Source organism: Astyanax mexicanus, chromosome 12 (assembly GCF_023375975.1).
Source record: "Astyanax mexicanus isolate ESR-SI-001 chromosome 12, AstMex3_surface, whole genome shotgun sequence".
NCBI lineage: Eukaryota > Metazoa > Chordata > Actinopteri > Characiformes > Acestrorhamphidae > Astyanax > Astyanax mexicanus.
Window position 1 is genome coordinate 40373564 of NC_064419.1, and position 19500 is coordinate 40393063.

General features: G+C 36.5%; 1 protein-coding gene and 1 non-coding gene across 2 annotated transcripts; both read left to right on the forward strand.

Moving 5' to 3' along the window:
- Positions 1–314: 314 nt before the first annotated feature.
- On the forward strand, positions 315–16140 carry nt5dc2 (5'-nucleotidase domain containing 2). Its single transcript, XM_022671065.2, has 14 exons — positions 315–774; positions 2184–2368; positions 2842–2916; positions 3084–3139; positions 3760–3853; positions 4433–4561; positions 6250–6310; positions 8042–8144; positions 9312–9413; positions 9521–9602; positions 11242–11328; positions 12180–12320; positions 14131–14195; positions 15093–16140. Exons 1-14 carry the CDS (start codon positions 423–425, stop codon positions 15352–15354), a joined length of 1794 nt encoding a protein of 597 aa, XP_022526786.1. The 5' UTR covers positions 315–422; the 3' UTR covers positions 15355–16140.
- A 2973-nt stretch (positions 16141–19113) lies between these two features.
- On the forward strand, positions 19114–19185 carry trnah-gug (transfer RNA histidin (anticodon GUG)). Its single transcript has one exon. It is a non-coding gene; the product is annotated as a tRNA-His (tRNA).
- Positions 19186–19500: the final 315 nt, after the last annotated feature.

Genomic DNA, 19500 nt, shown 5'->3' on the forward strand with positions numbered 1-19500 from the left:
CTAGCGAATGTGTTGCTTAAGAATCGTTTAGTGTAGAAAAATGAAAAAAATACACGTAGATTTGCTTTATTTTATTAGAAAAATGCTTTATTATCCTTTCTAAAATTAAAAGAATATTTAAGTAAAGTAGTTGGAAACTATTTTTAATTTGAGTTTTTAACCGATTAGCTCCATTCACTCCCATTCATTGAGGACTCGCTCGCGGGCTCCCCCTAATGGTACGCAGTCCTTATTGATATATTATGGATATAGAAATTGGGCAGTCTCGCCATAAAGCAGCTGTGGCGTGGTCTGGCTGTGGGGGAAGGGACTATGATGATGGGACTGTGAGGGTTCCTTCATAAACAAGCTGCAGGGAGTGGAGGGTAGTTAGTTAGATAGAAGTAGCGCAAACAGCTTTAAACTGTTAGTAAGTTAGAAAAATGTCTCGCAGAAGGTTGGGTGATTTAGGCCGAGCTCTGTGGCGGAAGAGCCGCAGCGAGCCCGTGTCTGCAGGCTTTAAAATCCCCGCTCTCTCCTGCGGCGGGTTTGCAGGGACTGGGGAGAATAAGTGCTGCAAGGAGGGCAAAAACAACAGCCGAGCCCCGAACAACGTGGCAGCCACCGCGAGCTCCCTGCCCGGGGCTGCGGGGCACAGGCACCACGCCGCCGGGAAGCTGAGAGGAGAGGAGTCGCTGAAAAAGTCCGGCAGGGCTTTCTCCTCCACCGCCCCTCAGATCGACCACAAAACTTACCTGTGGGCCAGATATAACGAGATGAAGCGACTGGTGCACGGTGAGTCTGAGGGACTGAATGGAGAAGAAGTTAGCTAGGTTAGCCTGTTTGTTATATTTAATTAATTATCTGGCTAATTTCTTCTCTATTTAAAATAATTCCTGCAGAATTACCATAATAAACAGGGATTTAGCTAAATTAGCTAAGCTACTTCTGATAGTGCAGCTCTGTAAAAAACATAAAGTGTCGTAAATAAATAAGCAACATTTTAAAAATTGAACCACATGGAAAATAACTGGAATATAATCAAGAAGAAGATGGATGATCACAAGCAATCAAACCAAGCTTAACTGCTTGATTTTTTGTGGCATAAAGTTATCTAAAAGCAGTGTGTAAGACTGGTGGAGGAGAACATGCCAAGATGCATGAAAACTGATATAAAAAAAACAGTGTTATTCCACCAAATATTGATTTATTAGTCTAATATTAAGACAGTATTCAGTCAAAGGAGCACAGCAATGATTATAGGCTAGGATTATAAAAAAAAAACGAATCATGATATTTAAGACCGTTTTCATTATACTATATTAATTAAGTAATATAATATCTTTTATGCTATTTTTTTCTGCACATCCCTGTAATTAAGTGTACAGTTAGGTCAGAGGTCTTTAAGCATTTAAGATTAAGATGGTATCCTCGACTTGCATAATATTAAAGCGTATTGGCAATACAACAAGAGAATTGATCAAAAGAGAAGACTTTCAAGTATATATGAATACTACACCGAAGTAACATAATTTACAGTGTATGTATTGCACATTTGGAGATAAGTAGTTAGAATTTGGCAATATCTAAAAGCAGTGTGTAAGACTGGTGCAGGAGAACATGCAAAGATGCATGAAAACTGATATTATTAACCAGTGTTATTCCACCAAATATTGATTTATTAGTCTAATATTAAGACAGTATTCAGTCAAAGGAGCACAGCAATGATTATAGGCTAGGATAAAAAAAAATAATAAAAAATTAACACAAGTTGCTTTGAAACGTTTATGTTTAAAATGTATAAAATATTAATACATTTTAAGAACTACACATGATATTTAATGCCGTTTTCATTATACTATATTAATTAAGTAATATAATATCTTCATGCATAGTACGGTAGTTTTATTACATTTATCCTGCACATCCCTGTAATTAAATGTACAGTTAGGTCAGAGGTCTTTAAGAATGTAAGATTAAGATGGTATCCTCAACTTGCGTATTAAAGCGTATTGGCAATACAAAAAGAGAAATGAACAAAATATATAAGTATATATGAATACTACACCAAAGTAACATAATTTACAGTGTATGTCTTGCATATTTAGAGATAAGTAGTTAAGAATTGGCAAATACATTGTGTGGTCTACCTGTTGCACTGTTGATTATACATGCTTATATATGTCTATTTATTAATTCCTCAGATTTGATCCCTCCTGGAGTCTGCAACCTCCTCAACCCCTCCACAATCTATGCCAACAACGAGGTGAACCTGGATGAGGTGGACATTTACGGCTTTGACTACGATTACACTCTGGCTATGTACTCCAACTCTCTGAATGAAATGATCTACAATAAAGCACGGCAGTTTCTCATAGAGCACTACAAGGTATGGTTATATAAATGAATACTAGTGGTTAAGTGATGATTTCATATCTTTGAGTGGTTGAGTGGTAGATACTCTGTAGATTCTTCATACACTGCTAAAGTGACTTTCTAAGGGGAAACACCATTATGTTTTGAAATCTTCTGTGCGTCAATATGGGAACTGTGGGCTGATGCAGATACCTGATATCTGCCGTGTACACATGCTGCTGTCAGTGACTGGGCATATACATAAACATTTAAAATATACACACAGTAAAGACCATTTGAAAGTTTGTCTAGTAAAGTTCCACTGATTTTTTTTATTTTTTTTTATTTGTCCAAATATTTTTCTCATTCAGAGTGCAATAAATGCATCAAATATTGAAGGAAAATGTAACGTCTGAAGCTACTCTGAACTGTTATATTGATTCTTAGCCTTTTCTTAGTTAAGTGCATGGCCTTCTTTACTAATATGAATTCTTGGTTCTTTTGCAGTATCCACAAGGTATCAACAAATACAGCTACATCCCCAATTTTGCAGCTCGTGGTCTTCATTACGATATCCAAAAGGTAGCTATAATAAGAGCTTAAATATGACTTTTTTCCATTTATTGTTTGTTTGCTTGTTTGTAGGCGATGCGTTTCTACAATGATAACGTTATCTACGTTGCTTCAAACATGTTTTAAATATAGGTCATGTGTGTGGCATGTAGTGATAAGTGTTGCTTCTTTGACAGGGACTTCTGATGAAAATAGATGCCTTTCATTATATCCAGATGGGCACAGTATATAGGTAAGTTCTTTTTGTACTGTCCCCACAGGAAAAAAGAAAAAAGAACCCTATAGGAGATAAATAAAATGAGGGACGTAATTTAATATATATTTTTTGATGCATAGTTTGGAATCTCTAATGTTTCAACTGCATCTGCCTTCTAATGGCATGAAATTTCATTAACAATGTCATCCTTCTATTTTAGTATAACTAATATGTCCGCATCCTCACGCCATCTTCACTACATACCAGGACAGTTTATGCTTCTGCATTTATTCTATGCCAAAGGGCACCCTGAGCCTACCCTAGAAATTGAACTAATCATTACACAGACAAAATCAACTGTGTTGATTGGTCCACTGAGCATCGCATTGGCGCCTTCATGGTGTAGTTGCAAATGCAATGCAGACACACCAATGCATAAGAAAAAAAATGCTCAAAACACCTGAGGCAATTCTATGGATTCTAATGCCATAGAATCGCATTGACTAGCAGCAGAAGTATAAAATTGTCCTAATCAAAGATGACAAAAGAGGACATCTTATAAATAAAATTTTTAATTATGCTAAATATTGAAAATAAATTACCCATAACTGGGTAAAGATGGGTTCAGACCCCTAATCGAGTCGTCTTTTCCAAAGGGGTCTGAATCCTGTTCCTGATGAGGAGGTCATGCAGTTGTATGGAGGTTCCAACCACGTCCCTCTCCACCAAGTCAGCGGCTTCTACGGCAAGGTTACTGTTCCTTCTGCTCTCTTATCTGGAAAAAAGTTTGTGTTCCCATGACTGTTTTGTTTTCTTAAGGTAAAAATGGATCTTCAAGGATTTATTTACACTTTTATCTCTGGCTCCTCCTTCATTTTAAATGTTTCCAGAAACAAAGAGGCTCCACCCGACGTCGAGTTTCCTTTTATTGTTTGTTTTATGCCCTTTTTCTCATGAGAAGTTTAGATAGCATGTCATGTTAGTTTATCTTATTGGTTTAATTATTATCTGCAGATAGTGTATTGAATTTTGTTTATTGATCAGTTTGATCAGACAGTATTTGATCTTGCTCTTTGCTTTGCAGTGTCAGTGTTGGTAAATCAATTGAAATGCATTGAAGCTGTTGTGTAGAATGAAATGCAGTCCTTGTGCTGTTTACACAGCAGGTTTATTCAGTCTGCTCTTATCAAAGCCACTGTATTTACAGGAATCAAGAGTCGTCACTATTTTCCACTCCTATTAAAGAAGTTAAACACGCTTTGCCTGTGAAGTCTCTACAGTGTAATGGAATCTTTTTGTTTTATGTATGTTTGTGTTTTGTTCCTTCAGGGTCCCAAGATGAAACAGTTCATGGATGTGTTTTCCATCCCGGAGATGACTCTGTTGGCTTGTGCTAATGACTACTTCATCTCTAATGACATTGAATACGACCCTGTGCATCTCTACAAAGATGTGTCTGTAAGTGCACAGTCAGTACTTGTCCAGTAGAAGTCCTCTTTCAGTGGGCATTTGTGTAAAATGAATTAATTCCAAATTATCATTTTATTGCTTTATAGAAGACAGCAAGGTAGAGCTAATACATGCCAGGTTCAGGTATATTTTGGCACTTACTTGCATTATATATTCAAATAAATTAAACATTCAGCATCACTTATCACTATCTCCACCTTGCTGCTCTGTATTCTCTACATTTTATATATTTTTTTCTGATTTAGACCACTCCAAATTATATATATTAATATATATGTAGTGTGTTTTAGTGTATATATAATATAATGATGTGCAAACGTAAAGACAGCTTGGGTTAAATCCTCTGTGTTAAAACCTATAAAACCTAGAAAGCTCATTTGCCCTGTTCAGATGAATAAAACAAGGTTTGTTCTTGGAGTTGTCTCCAGCATTACAAATCCCTGTTGTCGTAATTTCCCTGAAAACTCTCCGCTATCCAGATCTCGTTTATTTCTACTGAATAGTGGAGCAAGTGATTTTTCATGTCTCCTAGTCCTGAATTGGCTTCCAGTCTGACCTTATTGTATTTAAAGCTGTTCTCAGTCCTGGGATTCTCAGGGTTCTCTGTGTTTTAGAACATGAAGTCTTTTTCCCCTGCTGACAGATTAGCTTTCCACTGGGTAGAAAGAAAAGCAGTCTGGCAGAGTAAAGTTTTGCCCTGTTTGTGCAGAGCTGCTGCCAAGTCCAGTCATCAAACAGCAATCTAATCGCTAATCGTCTCGTCCGCTGGACGTTTGCATCCTACTGTTTCTGTAATTTCTTGACTAGTTGATTCTGAAAGGGACGCTATGAGGTTCAGCCTAGAACAGTCTGTACTGTACACGCCCTGAGGCATGTGTGAGGAAGGAACACTGGCACGCTGTCAGAAGCAGTTCTGACGTGGACCTCACTTCTGAAATCTGATTTTCAGACGCATGTGCAGAAAAGGGGTGTGGCAAATGTGGTGAACGTTGTTTGTGTTTTTGCGCTGTTTCAGTTTTCAGTGATGCGTTCAATTTTATTCTCTGCTGCTTATGAATTGTTGTTGTGAAACTTTTTAAAGTAAAATGAAGAGGTGTGAAGCGTGAGGGCCGTGTGGGCTCAGAAAGTGTGGTTTTAAACCAGCAGTCGAGCCTGAGGTCTGATGCCTTCCTTTATTTTCATTTAGAGGTACATTGAGGGTGACTGAGGGAGAGCTTTAACATAAACAGAGATAAAAAAATATATATATAATAAAAACAGTATTTAATCACCATAAATAAAAAAACATATAATATAAATATAATAATATAATATAAATAAGTAAGCTAAACATTTTAATAAGAAAAGAAAATTGGGAATATGTAAAAGAAAATTATTTTATATGTAAATTTCATTAGTTTAAAATAAGATGAAAAGGAAGGTGAAACTAATTAAGATAAGCTCATTTAAGAAAAGTTTTAAATCAAGAATATAATTGGGGTGGGGGGTATGTATGATGTATGATGACATAAAAACATCACTACTGGAAGTAAATAGTTTAAAACAAATGAACAAACAAATAAGAAGTACATACTTTTTTTAAAAGAAAAACAGCTAAGAAGGACTACAAAGTAAAATTGTTAGGTGGAGGTGGTTAGAAATAAATGTTTAAAATCATTGTTTTCATGTGTTTACAGGATGCTATTGCAATGGTACACATCAAGGGATACATGTACAAGTGGATCATGGCAGACCTAGGTAAGAATTGCATGCTTTTTTTTACGTAGTCAAATTCTCAAAAGTGTAACTGATTGCTGGTGATTTATGTAGATCTGATGTTCTGCGGCTGTTTACACTGCAGTGTAAATGTACGTGAAGTATTACTGAAACATACTGAACCCTGTGCTGCCTGCAGCTTTCTCCCACTGAAACCAGTGTAATTATAATCAGCTGAAATGGACCGTTCTTCCGTTTGGCCTGTGTATATAAACATAAATGTAACTTAAATAAATATTGCCTGTGGAAAAGCCTGGAGGGGGGGGGGTCAAATTTCCTGAGGAAAAAATGTTTAATGTATCCTTCATTCCTACCATATGAAACTGTAGAGGACTGTGGAGGACTGTAACTCTGCTAAGGTTTTGGCCCTTAAGAACATATTAAAACTATTTTAACCCATTACACCACATTAACATATAATATTTCTCTTTTAAAAGTTGAGATCTTGGGAGTCAGGTCAATTAATTTTCCAGCTTACTTGAACAAATAGTTTACCAGTGTTGAAAAGTTGATAACTATAAGTAATTTAAGACTCCATGAGGAGTTTTGTTGTTTTCTAGAAATGCACTAAATATTTGGCAACCAAAATAATTTGACTGAAAATGGGGGGAGAAAATAAATAAAAAATTGATTTGCTATGGTTTTATGCTGGCTGATGGGATGAAATGTCCATCGTTTGGTGCAATTTTATTTATTTATTTATTTATTTATTTCAAATTGTAGGTTTTTATTTGTTTTTAAAGTGAGACAAAATAAATTTGGGCTATTCATTTTATGCACTGGTGAAAAAATGGACTTAAATTTATGAACACCTTAGCCAGATGTTAATTTTGGTGCATACACTTACTTCAAAAGAAGAGATTTTTCATTTTAATATCTAAACTTGGCAAAAATTAGTGAACATATCGAACTGTATCTTATTATTTATTATTATTAAAGTTTTTACACTATTTTTATCTTTTTTTTTTTAAGAATTGCATTAGGAATTGTGAAATGGGGAATGCATTAAAAAAAAGGCATGTATTTAAAAAAAAAAAAGCCATTAAATCAGTTTGCAGTATTGTTATATACATCAAGTGCAGCCTAATATTGAAAGCTAACATTCCAGCACCTACCTGTTGAATAATCCACTTGTTATAATTATTAGATTATGGCAGTCAGTATTTTTCTTCTATTTACAGTTATACTAAAGTATAAATACTTAATAAATATACTAGAAATATACAGTATTAAGAAATTTAAACTGTGAGCCCAGAATTATGAATTAGAACACTTTTTTTTACGTGCAGTTTTTACACCTCTAAAGCAATTTCGCAATGTCCTTTTATAACGTATTATTATAAGTTTGTGTTCAGTTTGAGAAGTGAAAAAAAAAACTAACTTCTATTTAGGCTTAGATTTCGGTTATTTTGACCGCATTGAGGTCTGCACTAAAATAAAAGCTTTGGTTTTCTGCTCAAGCCCAGAGTTATGCAATGTGTTCTCTCCTGAGAGGAGCTACCAAGCACGTCCTTCCTTTTAACAAACACACAATTTCCCTTATCTTTCTGCGTAACGTTTATAAATACATACACTCCCTCTCTGCACATCCAGAAATGTTTCGCAGTTAAGACGTCCCCAAGGAAGTTTTCTTTCTTACACAAACAGCCTAAGTCTGGAATACAGCAGGAATGTGGCTGAAAATGTTTAATTTCCGTGTTTTCCTCCCCACAGAGAAGTATATCCTGAGAGGAGACGAGACGTACGCCGTGCTGCATCGGCTGGCCAGCCACGGAAAGAAGCTCTTCCTGATTACCAACAGCCCCTTCAGCTTTGTGTGAGTGTCCTGTTTCTGTAGGGAGGCTTGGGTGTGGAGGCATGTGCTGACATGTTTAAGCCAGGCTGGAGCCAACAGTCAGGCCCACACACACCCATACAAAACTAGGGCTGGGGGATGTGGTGAAAGTATTGTGTTGCAGTATACAATAACATTTAATAAGACTATAAAGAATATATTAATTTTAATAAACATAATCTTAGTCAAAATGCTTGGTAGAGGCAGCTTCTTAAAAACTATCCTAGCTTTTCAAATGCTATCCAATACTGACTACAGTGATTTTTTTTTTCACAATATCTTGTTCTTTAACCAGTAAAACATAGTACACTTATTATATACACTAATTATATTCTTTTTAATGAAATTAGATGAAAATCAGTGTGCAGTATTCTGTTAATGATATCTAATGCAGCATAATATTAAATGCCAACACATTTGTTGAATTTGGACAGTGTCCTTAAAGTGCTGATGATACTCACAATATTCTTTAAAAAGTATGGTCAATACGGTACAATAAGAAAATATGTTGCCTACCTCTAATCTAAACAACAAATAAATATTTTTTTTATGGTTTGGCCCGTATGCAAAGAAACCCTTTAGCTAGGGCTGCTTGATATGGCCTCAAATAAGTATCAGGATTTATTGAAGACATATTACATTTTTTTCTTTAAATTATTTTTTTCTTTGGAGTTGCTCAGTTGGCTCAGTGCATGAGTTCTCTGTGTAGCTACCATGTGATAGACTGGGTGTAGGGATTCATGTGACAACACACATGAACACACACAAGACCCTTATTTTCTTTTCCTAACCCTCCCCCCCTTCTGTTTTCTCGTAAATTGTTAGTTACCACTATATTGTTAGTTATATGTGTACAAAAAATAAACACCTATAGTTGATTGCAACTTTTTGATTGATTTATTTCTTTAAAATGTATATCAGTTGTTCTTTATGTTGTATCAAATATTCTCAATGCATGGACCAAAAGAAATGCTCTAAAATTACTTTTTCAAATTTCTTTACACTGACTTCCATATAAAAGTATACTGTATATACTACCAACATTAAAACAACAATATAGCATTTTCTTAATTTTACCATTATATTTTACATAGAGAAAATTTATTTATTTTGGTGCTTATGTTTATGTTGTATTATTATCCTTTTTAGGGACAAAGGCATGAAGTACATGGTAGGAAAAGACTGGAGGGACTTCTTTGACGTCGTCATTGTTCAAGCTGAAAAGCCGCACTTTTTTAACGACTGTGTGAAGTAAGTCTCTCCGTCCGTTTCAAGACTCCTCCACAAGAATGGGTTGCATTGTGTTCTGTAATGTAATTGTAACATTACTGAATGTGTTTTTCTCCTCTTCTGTCAAGGCCTTTCAGACGATTGGATAGTAATGGTGACCTCCAGTGGGATAAGATTAAGAGTTTGGACAAGGGGCAGATCTACAAGCAGGTAATTATACTGTGTATTCTGTGGAAGGGTTTTGTGCATTTTGTGGCAGCTGTTGACTCAGGCTATTGTTCATCACAAGGCTTGGACAGATTGTTCAGTAGTCCAGTGATATTCATCCAGTAGCCACGTCATTAAGGCTGAATCATCCGTGACCTGTAGTCGAGATCTGGTACGTGTTCAGGCACAGTGCTGCACAGCCATGGTTTTAAAAACAGGTTACATACTGGGTACAGGGGCTTTGACTGAGGTGCTTTGACTATAATCCGAGGATCACAGATTAGAGGCCTAGATCATGCTGCTTGGCATCAGCTGCTGGAGTCTGAGAGAGCATAAATGGTCATGCTACATAGTAATGCTGTATTGGCAGCAGTTAGAAAAGAGTTTACGTCTATCAGGGGAGGCTTGTAATGATCCTTAGACTCCTAGTCTTGGAAGCTTTGTGGGTGATGGGGGAATTTCGTATGAATTAGCATTGGGTAATAGGGGTAATATCGGCAAGGTCCTGCAGATATGATTCATACCACGATACAGGGGTTACAACTCAATGTATCGCAATATTTAGCAAAACGCTAAGATATAAGATACTCTAAAACAATGTAATGGTATAAAACAAACTACCATATTTATTAAATCTGAGTAAAAGAAATGCTTTTATTCCAATCAGAATGTCTGTCTGTCTGTCTAAATGAACAACTTCTGACACCAGTCTTGTAAACATAATTAAAAATCAATATTATTTACAATATTGCAAAACAAAGTATCGCAACACTTTGACATGACATGACATGATATTTTTATTTAAGGTAATTGAGGTCAACTTTTAATAAATTATTATTTTGAAACAAAAAAGCTGTTTACTTAAGAAGTTAATGCTGCGCAATGGAGGGAAATGTTTTCCATATAGAGCCCCCGCCCCAGTATTTATCCTGTGTGAACTGCAGACTGACTAATGATCCCGATTCGGATTCTCCATTATGAAAAAGAGAAAGGAAGAATTGGAGGGAGACTTTCAACGCCACAGAAAAGGACCATTTAACACACTTCAGTAGAGTCCATTGTGCACAAATCCCCTGACCTGAAGTGGATGACCTGGGAGGGGGTTGGTCCAGGGGGGTGGTTGACGTCACACTGCAGCCCATTGATGTCTTTCAGAGTAAGAGTGGTTACTCCTTGCTCCCTGTGGAGAGATCGTCTTTGTTATTGTGGAAGCTACGTCCTGCCAGTTCCACAATAACAACAACACTTTACCCAGCATTTCCTTGAGCACCTGAGAGACTGGAAATTCTGGACCTCTGAAGAGCCCTAGCCCTAATAAATCAGAAGCCCATTAGGGGGCTTTTCTTATTGTTTTTACAAGTATGGGCCCATTTGTCACCTGCTCTTTAAAGCCTTTTATTGAGAACTTGCTCCAAATTCCTTCCCGGGTGGGGGGTTACCAGCCTGACCTGAGAATTGCCCCCAGCACTCTTTGAACTGTGAGCTTTTACTGCTCACTTGGTCATGGGTGAGCAGTTGGCTGCTGTGTCGTCAGAAGCGAGGTCTGGAAAACTGCTTTAGAACCATGCTGGAGTCAGACCCTGTATTAGCAGTCCAGAGCATGGTGCACTTATTTGTTCTTTTTATTTTTCTTTCATTTCAGGGAAACCTGGTGGATTTTCTGAAGCTCACAGGCTGGCGAGGATCCAAGGTGCTCTATTTCGGGGACCATCTTTACAGCGACTTGGCTGTGAGTCATCCGCATTTTTCCATTTCTTTGTGCAGCGTCAGCAAGTGTGCACGCTCTCCCTCATCCAGTGACGCACATTCATACTGCATCCAAGTGTTTCTCCCGTTGTCATAACTGTGTCTGCATGGATTTGAGCTTCTGTAAATCTGGTGATATTTGACCACAGACGTCTCTCTCATGTGATTTCCTTTTAATAATGGAGCACACTGACCTAGCAATTCTTTTAACACATTTTTGGTTAGTGAAGAAAATCCCAATTTGCTTGGTTTTTAAACTGTTTAAAAAAAAAAACTTAAAAGAAATACAAATAATTAACAAATTAATTAAAAAAATCACTAGATCAATCAATAATGTAAATAATCATGTTTTAGATATTTAAAAAAGAAAGACATTTTACATACATGTACATTTTATAAGATAGCTAGAAGCAAATACATAAAAAATACCCTGTGTTTGTATTGGGTTTTTGAATAATAATTAGAACAGAAGAAAAATAAGAAGAAACTGTTGCATATGTTCTACTGTGATACTAAGGAATCAATATATTTTTAATACTTCTTTCTAGTTTCTAGTTCTAGTTCATTTTGTTTGTTTCTTAGACTGGATAACATTATGCTAATTATCAGTGCTATACTAATATAACTATGTGTTGGCTCTAGGATATGCAGCTAGAGACTAATTCTACAATAAGCGGTGTAGTTAGGCATGCCAAAATAATAATGATAATCATGATAAACATTTTCTTATGTAGTTGCTATGCAACAAAAGTAAATTTTACACAGTATGTTGAGGCTTTCATTGGAAGTAGAGTTAGTATTTATAGAATTCATTGTTGTAATTGATTTGTGCAGGACTTGATGCTACGTCATGGCTGGAGGACTGGTGCGATTGTCCCTGAGCTGGAGGTCGAGACGAAGGTGGTGAACACAGAGCAGTACGCTCAGAGTCTCACCTGGCTGCAGGCTCTCACTGGTCTTTTGGAGCGCATGCAGGTACTCATTGCACTTAACATGCACACACATGCCATTTCCAGTTTATTAACGCCGACTTATTGGATGGGGACCAGAAATGTTAGTCTCTGTCAGTTTGTATAATAATAATTAGCTCAGCAGTAACATTCTGTCAGGGGGAATTTCACCTAAAGGCATGGATGCACTACACAACTTTTAATGTCAGATTATAAACGGACTGGACATTATTACACTACACAACTGTTTTTTTTTTTGTTTTTTGTTTTTTTTCAGATTTTTGTAGAATCTGAACCAATATAAAGCACATACTACACAACCGAGCATGATGCACTACAAGAACAGATTCTGACCATTACATTTTACATTACATTACATTTGGCAGACGCTTTTGTCCAAAGCGACTTACAATATTGAAGTGCAAATAATAGAAGAGGTTAAGTACAAAAATAATAGAAGTTAAAAATAAAACATCTTTAGATAGGGCCTTAAGGAGGTCAGAGGGAAATAATGGGATAGAGGAGTAGAGAAGAGGAAGAAGGAGATGAGGTTAGAATTAGTTAGTTTGTTAGAGGTGTTAGGAGAGTAAGTGACCACACACTCCGCATTATGCACACGACTGGCATTACCTAGGAGATACAGATTCCAACATGGAGGAGCATGAGGTTGATACAGTGGTTGTTTGTGCTGCTTATTGTGCAGAAGCAAAAAAAGAAAAAAATATATATGTATTGGTTTGGGAGAGGTGGTCAGAATGGTCTCTACACATTACATACATCAACAGCTAGAGCTAAACCCAACACTCTGCGGCCACAAATGGTAAAAATGCAGTAGTAGTGGCTGCAATAGTGCTAACATTATATAATGGAACAGAAAGAAGAAAGCTTTTTATGTGATACAGTTACTTCAGTAAAGGTCTTTTTTCACTGGCTGCTGCTGATGCAATCGGCTCAGAATCAAGTTGGGTTTGAAGAAGATTTTAAACTCCCAGATTCCATCAAAATTGGTTATAAAACAAAATCGAGGCTAAAAATTAACCTCTTAAAACTGTGTCCACATATGGGGACATTACATTTAAAATATGGACCCTTTGGCCTCATATTGAGATCACACAACAACAATACTCACAATTGATTGAGAGCAAGATTGCGGGAATCCCAGTCAAAAGTTTCTACTGCCAGTCCAGACAGAAATTTAATGTTTTGAATGTATAATTTATTTACTTACTGTTGAAAGAAGATAAAATAAATATTGGATCCTTCTGATCCCAAATGGCAAGAATCATTTTTAAATGGAAATTAAACTTCTGTCCCCATATGAGGACACTTTTTTGCAATAATGGTTTTCTGTACAAAACTAACTGCCTACTAATCCTAAATAGCTGGAGAAATTAAAATGCACACCAATGTTAAGTCTCTGGCAATCACTACATTACTTTCATCCCTGACTGTAAGCTCCTCACAGCACCAAAATCTGCAGGCTAGTCAACTTTAAATCTGTGTTAAAATTGGGCTAAAAGTTGTTTAGTGTAACTCCAGCTTAAAGAAGGAAAAAAACAAATATACTGTTGTATTCAGTTTGTGAGGTTTCATCAGTGCAGCATGAAACTGCCCTTGTGCCTTCACACAGTTGGGAAATCCAGTCCTGGCTGAGCTCCAGATGCTTTTATATTGATCTTGTCTGGCAATTGTGTGTTCATACAGCTGTTTAAAGCCTCTCTGTTTTAGACATGCTGTTGCAGTTATGTTTCCTTTCACATAACCAGTGATTAGTGCACTGGCAACAGGTCTTTGAACCATTTTTTTTTAATATTTTGTATGTGCGTGTTCCTCAGCTGTATCGAGATCCCGAGTCAAAGAAAGTGCTTCAGGACTGGCTGAAAGAGAGAGAGGAGCTTCGGTGAGTGGCCTCTAAATTTGCTGTCTGTGTGTGTAAGCAGGACAAAGTTCATGAAGTGAGAAAGCAGCCAGATGGCATATGATTCAGACAACAAATAGCAAACAGACTGTGTACAGTCATTATGATGATTTTCAGAACAGTGCAGCTATGTTTATTATGTATTAACACATTTGGGTTTGGCCTTTTATATGCGATTTTCTTTTATTCTGGTTTAAATGATTCATATTGCATTCTCATGAATAATCTAGATTTAATGAGGTTGTTCATTTTAAATTTATATCACGTCAGACTTTAGAAAAAAAAAATGTAAGAAGGAAAGAAAGTCAACTGGGGCAAACTACTTTCTTTCTCATATTCCGATTTCTCCAGTAACTTTCTAACGGGCATTTATCCATAAATTGAATTCAATTTAAAAGCTTTTTGTTTATACCAAATTAGGCCAGTAAATATTTATTGCTTGTCCGTTTTTAACATCCCTTCTAATTTACCCCAGCAACTTCACACTGCAACATTTTTGTGGTTTTCTACACAAATTTACACTATGTCAGCGTATAAAAAAATTTAATTTTGGTAGTGAATTTATTATTAAGCATCTTTCTGTAATCAACAATGCTTATAACATGGACAAATCACCCCAGCCCTAGTCCTTATTTCAGCCACCGAAAAACCTTGTTTTTTGAGTTTTCTGATTTGCTTTTGTACAGCATGGACCAATAGAAATGCTCCAAAATGACATCTCCCTTTTTGATAGCTTTAGAAATAAAGGGGCATTATTTCATATATATTATAAGCATGGTTAATTGAGTCTTGCCCCCCTCTTTATCTCCACTTAATAAAGGCTCTTTGTGTGAGTGATCTGTAACCATTACTGTCTTCCTTCATTTCTCCTGTTCTCAGGGCTGTCACCAAAAACCTGTTCAACCCCCAGTTCGGCAGCATCTTTCGTACGTGCCACAACCCCACCTACTTCTCCCGCCGTCTGTGCCGCTTCTCTGACCTCTACATGGCCTCTATCAGCTGCCTGCTAAACTACGACCTCTCCTACACGTTCTACCCGCGCCGGACGCCGCTGCAGCACGAGGCCCCGCTCTGGATGGACCAGCTCTGCACCGGCTGCATGAAGACGCCGTTCCTGGAGGAGATGGCTCACATTCGCTAAACTGGCTGCTTGAGTCGCTGTTGCATACCGCACAAGTTTGAACAAAGTTATGGACGTTGTACTGCTTACAGACAGAAGTTCTGTGAGCGTCTGGTGAGATCAGGGTTGTGTCATGAATACGAGTGCTGGGAACAGAAGAAAATCTCACACAAACGAATACTGCCGACTGACCTTCAGTAGAGGTTGCTGTGTAGAGTTAGTGTTACAGTATATGATGATGTAGTTAGGGGACGGTGATGGGGCTTTTGCAATTTAATTTAGTGTGCTGGACAAAACTGCACCAACCTTTTGGAACTTCTGTTACGTTACATTCTCAGTGTTTACAGGCGTTGGTTACAGGATGGATGGTGTAACTCGTTGAAGGAATTGAAACCTGCAACTGAAGAAAGCTGCAAGTGTTTTGCTCGTGTTTGCAAACGCATTGTTCTCTAACCTGGAAAGCTGTGGACAATGGCTATAGTATGATGGTAGCATTGGCTAATGTTTTGTTTACCTCTTTTATCCTTTTTTTATTACTTTGTAAGGTACCTTTTGTAATACAAGGGCATGTGGAGCATTTATAATGTGGGTCAAGTAAAGTGAAGGAAGCGAACAGAGCTTTTGTTTTAAGGGAATGTGAGGAATTCTGTACACTCACATTATATGAAATGTGGTGATCTTTGTGTTTTCTCCAAAGTGAGGAATAAATGTGGCCCTGAAAGGTATGAACAGACATCTGTTCTCATTTTGATAATCATTGCAGTGCTTTGGTTTGTCAATCTCAATAAATAAACAAACAAATACTAATTCTAATTTTATTTGCCTTCTTCCAACTGTGGTCTATTAAAACTGAAATGATTAGCTAAATAGATTAAAAGCTTTCCAAAATAGTTTATATGCATGGTTCAGAATTTTCTTAGTTCTGCCTGGGAACATTGCTATTAATAAAATGCAATTTGCCAAATTTGTTTTATGATATTTACTCAAAAGAATTATTGCACTAAATTTTGCTTATAAAAATAATATTGTGATCTTCAAAGGGAGATGTTATCAATTTATCAATTTGAAAGACAACAAACAGTTTAGCTACACACACGTGGGTCAATATCAATATAAAGGGTGTTTTGTGTTTGTGGGATAGTTGGGTAAATTCCATAAAAACACTATATTTTTGAAGATTTGAATTGAAGAAGATTGAATAGAATAAACACATTGTTAAACATATAAAATATTATAAAATTAAATTTCATCTAACCATGTTTTCATTAACTAAATTCCAATAGGATTAAAAGCTGAGCAAATCTGATTACTGTGAAGTCTAATATCTTATAAACATGATCAATGGAAAAACAAATCAGAAATCAGCCTCTGCCAGTACTTTGATAGCTAATAACTCAAGTAATTGAATGTTTTTACAAAACAAAACTCTTTTTTTAGTAAATTAAGGGAATAGTACCAGTCAAAAGTTTGTACACACCTCTCTTATTCAATGTTTTCCTTTTATTTATATATATATATATATATATAATATACACTACTGTTCAAAAGTTTGGGGTCACATTGAAACGTCCTTATTTTTGAAGGAAAAGCACTGTACTTTTCAATGAAGATAACTTTAAACTAGTCCTAACTTTAAACAAATACACTCTGTACATTGCTAATGTGGTAAATGACTATTCTAGCTGCAAATGTCTGGTTTTGGTGCAATATCTACATAGGTGTATAGAGGCCCATTTCCAGCAACTATCACTCCAGTGTTCTAATGGTACAATGTGTTTGCTCATTGGCACAGAAGGCTAATTGATGTTTAGAAAACCCTTGTGCAATCATGTTCACACACCTGAAAACAGTCTAGCTCATTACAGAAGCTACAAAACTGACCTTCCTTTGAGCAGATTGAGTTTCTGGAGCATCACATTTGTGGGGTCAATTAAACGCTCAAAATGGCCAGAAAAAGAGAACTTTCATCTGAAACTCGACAGTCTATTCTTGTTCTTAGAAATGAAGGCAATTCCATGCGAGAAATTGCTAAGAAATTGAAGATTTCCTACAACGGTGTGTACTACTCCGTTCAGAGGACAGCACAAACAGGCTCTAACCAGAGTAGAAAAAGAAGTGGGAGGCCGCGTTGCACAACTAAGCAAGAAGATAAGTACATTAGAGTCTCTAGTTTGAGAAACAGACGCCTCACAGGTCCCCAACTGGCATCTTCATTAAATAGTACCCGCAAAACACCAGTGTCAACATCTACAGTGAAGAGGCGGCTGCAGGATTTTGGGCTTCAGGGCAGAGTGGCAAAGAAAAAGCCATATCTGAGACTGGCTAATAAAAGAAAAAGATTAAGATGGGCAAAAGAACACAGACATTGGACAGAGGAAGACTGGAAAAAAGTGTTGTGGACGGATGAATCCAAGTTTGAGGTGTTTGGATCACAAAGAAGAACGTTTGTGAGACGCAGAACAAATGAAAAGATGCTGGAAGAATGCCTGACGCCATCTGTTAAGCATGGTGGAGGTAATGTGATGGTCTGGGGTTGCTTTGGTGCTGGTAAGGTGGGAGATTTGTACAGGGTAAAAGGAATTCTGAATAAGGAAGGCTATCACTCCATTTTGCAATGCCATGCCATACCCAGTGGACAGCGCCTGATCGGAGCCAATTTCGTCCTACAACAGGACAATGACCCTAAACACACCTCCAAATTGTGCAAGAACTATTTACAGCAGAAGCAGGCAGCTGGTATTCTATTGGTAATGGAGTGGCCAGCGCAGTCACCAGATCTGAACCCCATTGAGCTGTTGTGGGAGCAGCTTGACCGTATGGTACGCCAGAAGTGCCCATTCAACCAATCCAACTTGTGGGAGCTGCTTCTAGAAGCGTGGGGTGCAATTTCTCCAGTTTACCTCAACAAATTAACAGCTAGATTGCCAAAGGTGTGCAATGCTGTAATTGCTGCAAATGGAGGATTCTTTGATGAAAGCAAAGTTTGATGTAAAAACAATGTTATTTCAAATACAAATCATTATTTCTAACCTTGTCAATGTCTTGACTCTATTTTCATTTATTTCACAACGTATGGTGGTGAATAAGTGTGACTTTTCATGGAAAACACAAAATTGTTTGAGTGACCCCAAACTTTTGAACGGTAGTGTATATATATACGTTATATATATACGTTATAACGTTATATATATATATATTTTTTCATTGTAAATAATATATTGATTATAATAAAGCTATATATGAACATTTACAGAATTATTCTGTATATCAAAAAGTGTTAAACAAAGTAGCACATTTATCTTTGAGGACAGATCTGCACACTATTGGTATTTTGTCTTTAATATATTGAATTAGAATCAGAATTAATTAATATGTATGCTAATAAATCTGGATATATATTTTTATTTTAGCCTGTAGTCTTGCAGCGACATTTAAATAATAGTTATTAATATGATTATTTGTGGGAGGCATCACAGTGAGTGTAACGTTAGATACAGAAGAGCATTAACCATTCAAAACCTTTAATAAATGTTGATTCAGTGTCAGAATTTTAACACCAACCCATAACGTTAATTATTAATCAATGTTAAATAAACTTTGTATAAATGTAATTTTTCAATTATTACCCCTAAAAGATGTAATGCAACCCAAAAAATAAAGGTTTATTCAATGTTTAAATATCAGAGTGATCAGGATCCTGTTTAACCCGTCTGTGACAGTCCCTTTATAAACGCTCTAGAGCGGAACCCACCGGTCGCTCCTCCAGTGCTCTGGTAGCTCGCCGTGATCGTATAGTGGTTAGTACTCTGCGTTGTGGCCGCAGCAACCCCGGTTCGAATCCGGGTCACGGCAGACCTGAGTAAGCGTTACTTTTGAACATAAAAAATAATATTGTTTTATCATAATACGCATAATACGATATATACAAAAGAGAATACCCACTTTACAATTCAGGTTCGTCAGTATATATTATTTTATATTTACATATATATATATATATATATATATATATATATATATATATATATATATATATATATACTGATAAACCTGGATGATTTATAAAACACTTAATTACAGCCTTCCTCCAAATCAATATAACCTTTATTTAAATCATCGTTTGCGACTGTAGATATAAATAAAATGAAGTAATGGACATATGATGTC

Excerpts from the sequence above, each read along its gene's own strand:
- nt5dc2 (XM_022671065.2), top strand. The coding sequence starts at position 423 with ATGTCTCGCAGAAGGTTGGGTGATTTAGGCCGAGCTCTGTGGCGGAAG. Across the intron at positions 775-2,183 it reads GATGAAGCGACTGGTGCACG|ATTTGATCCCTCCTGGAGTC; the intron begins GTGAGTCTGAGG and ends TTAATTCCTCAG. Across the intron at positions 3,854-4,432 it reads TCAGCGGCTTCTACGGCAAG|GGTCCCAAGATGAAACAGTT; the intron begins GTTACTGTTCCT and ends TTGTTCCTTCAG.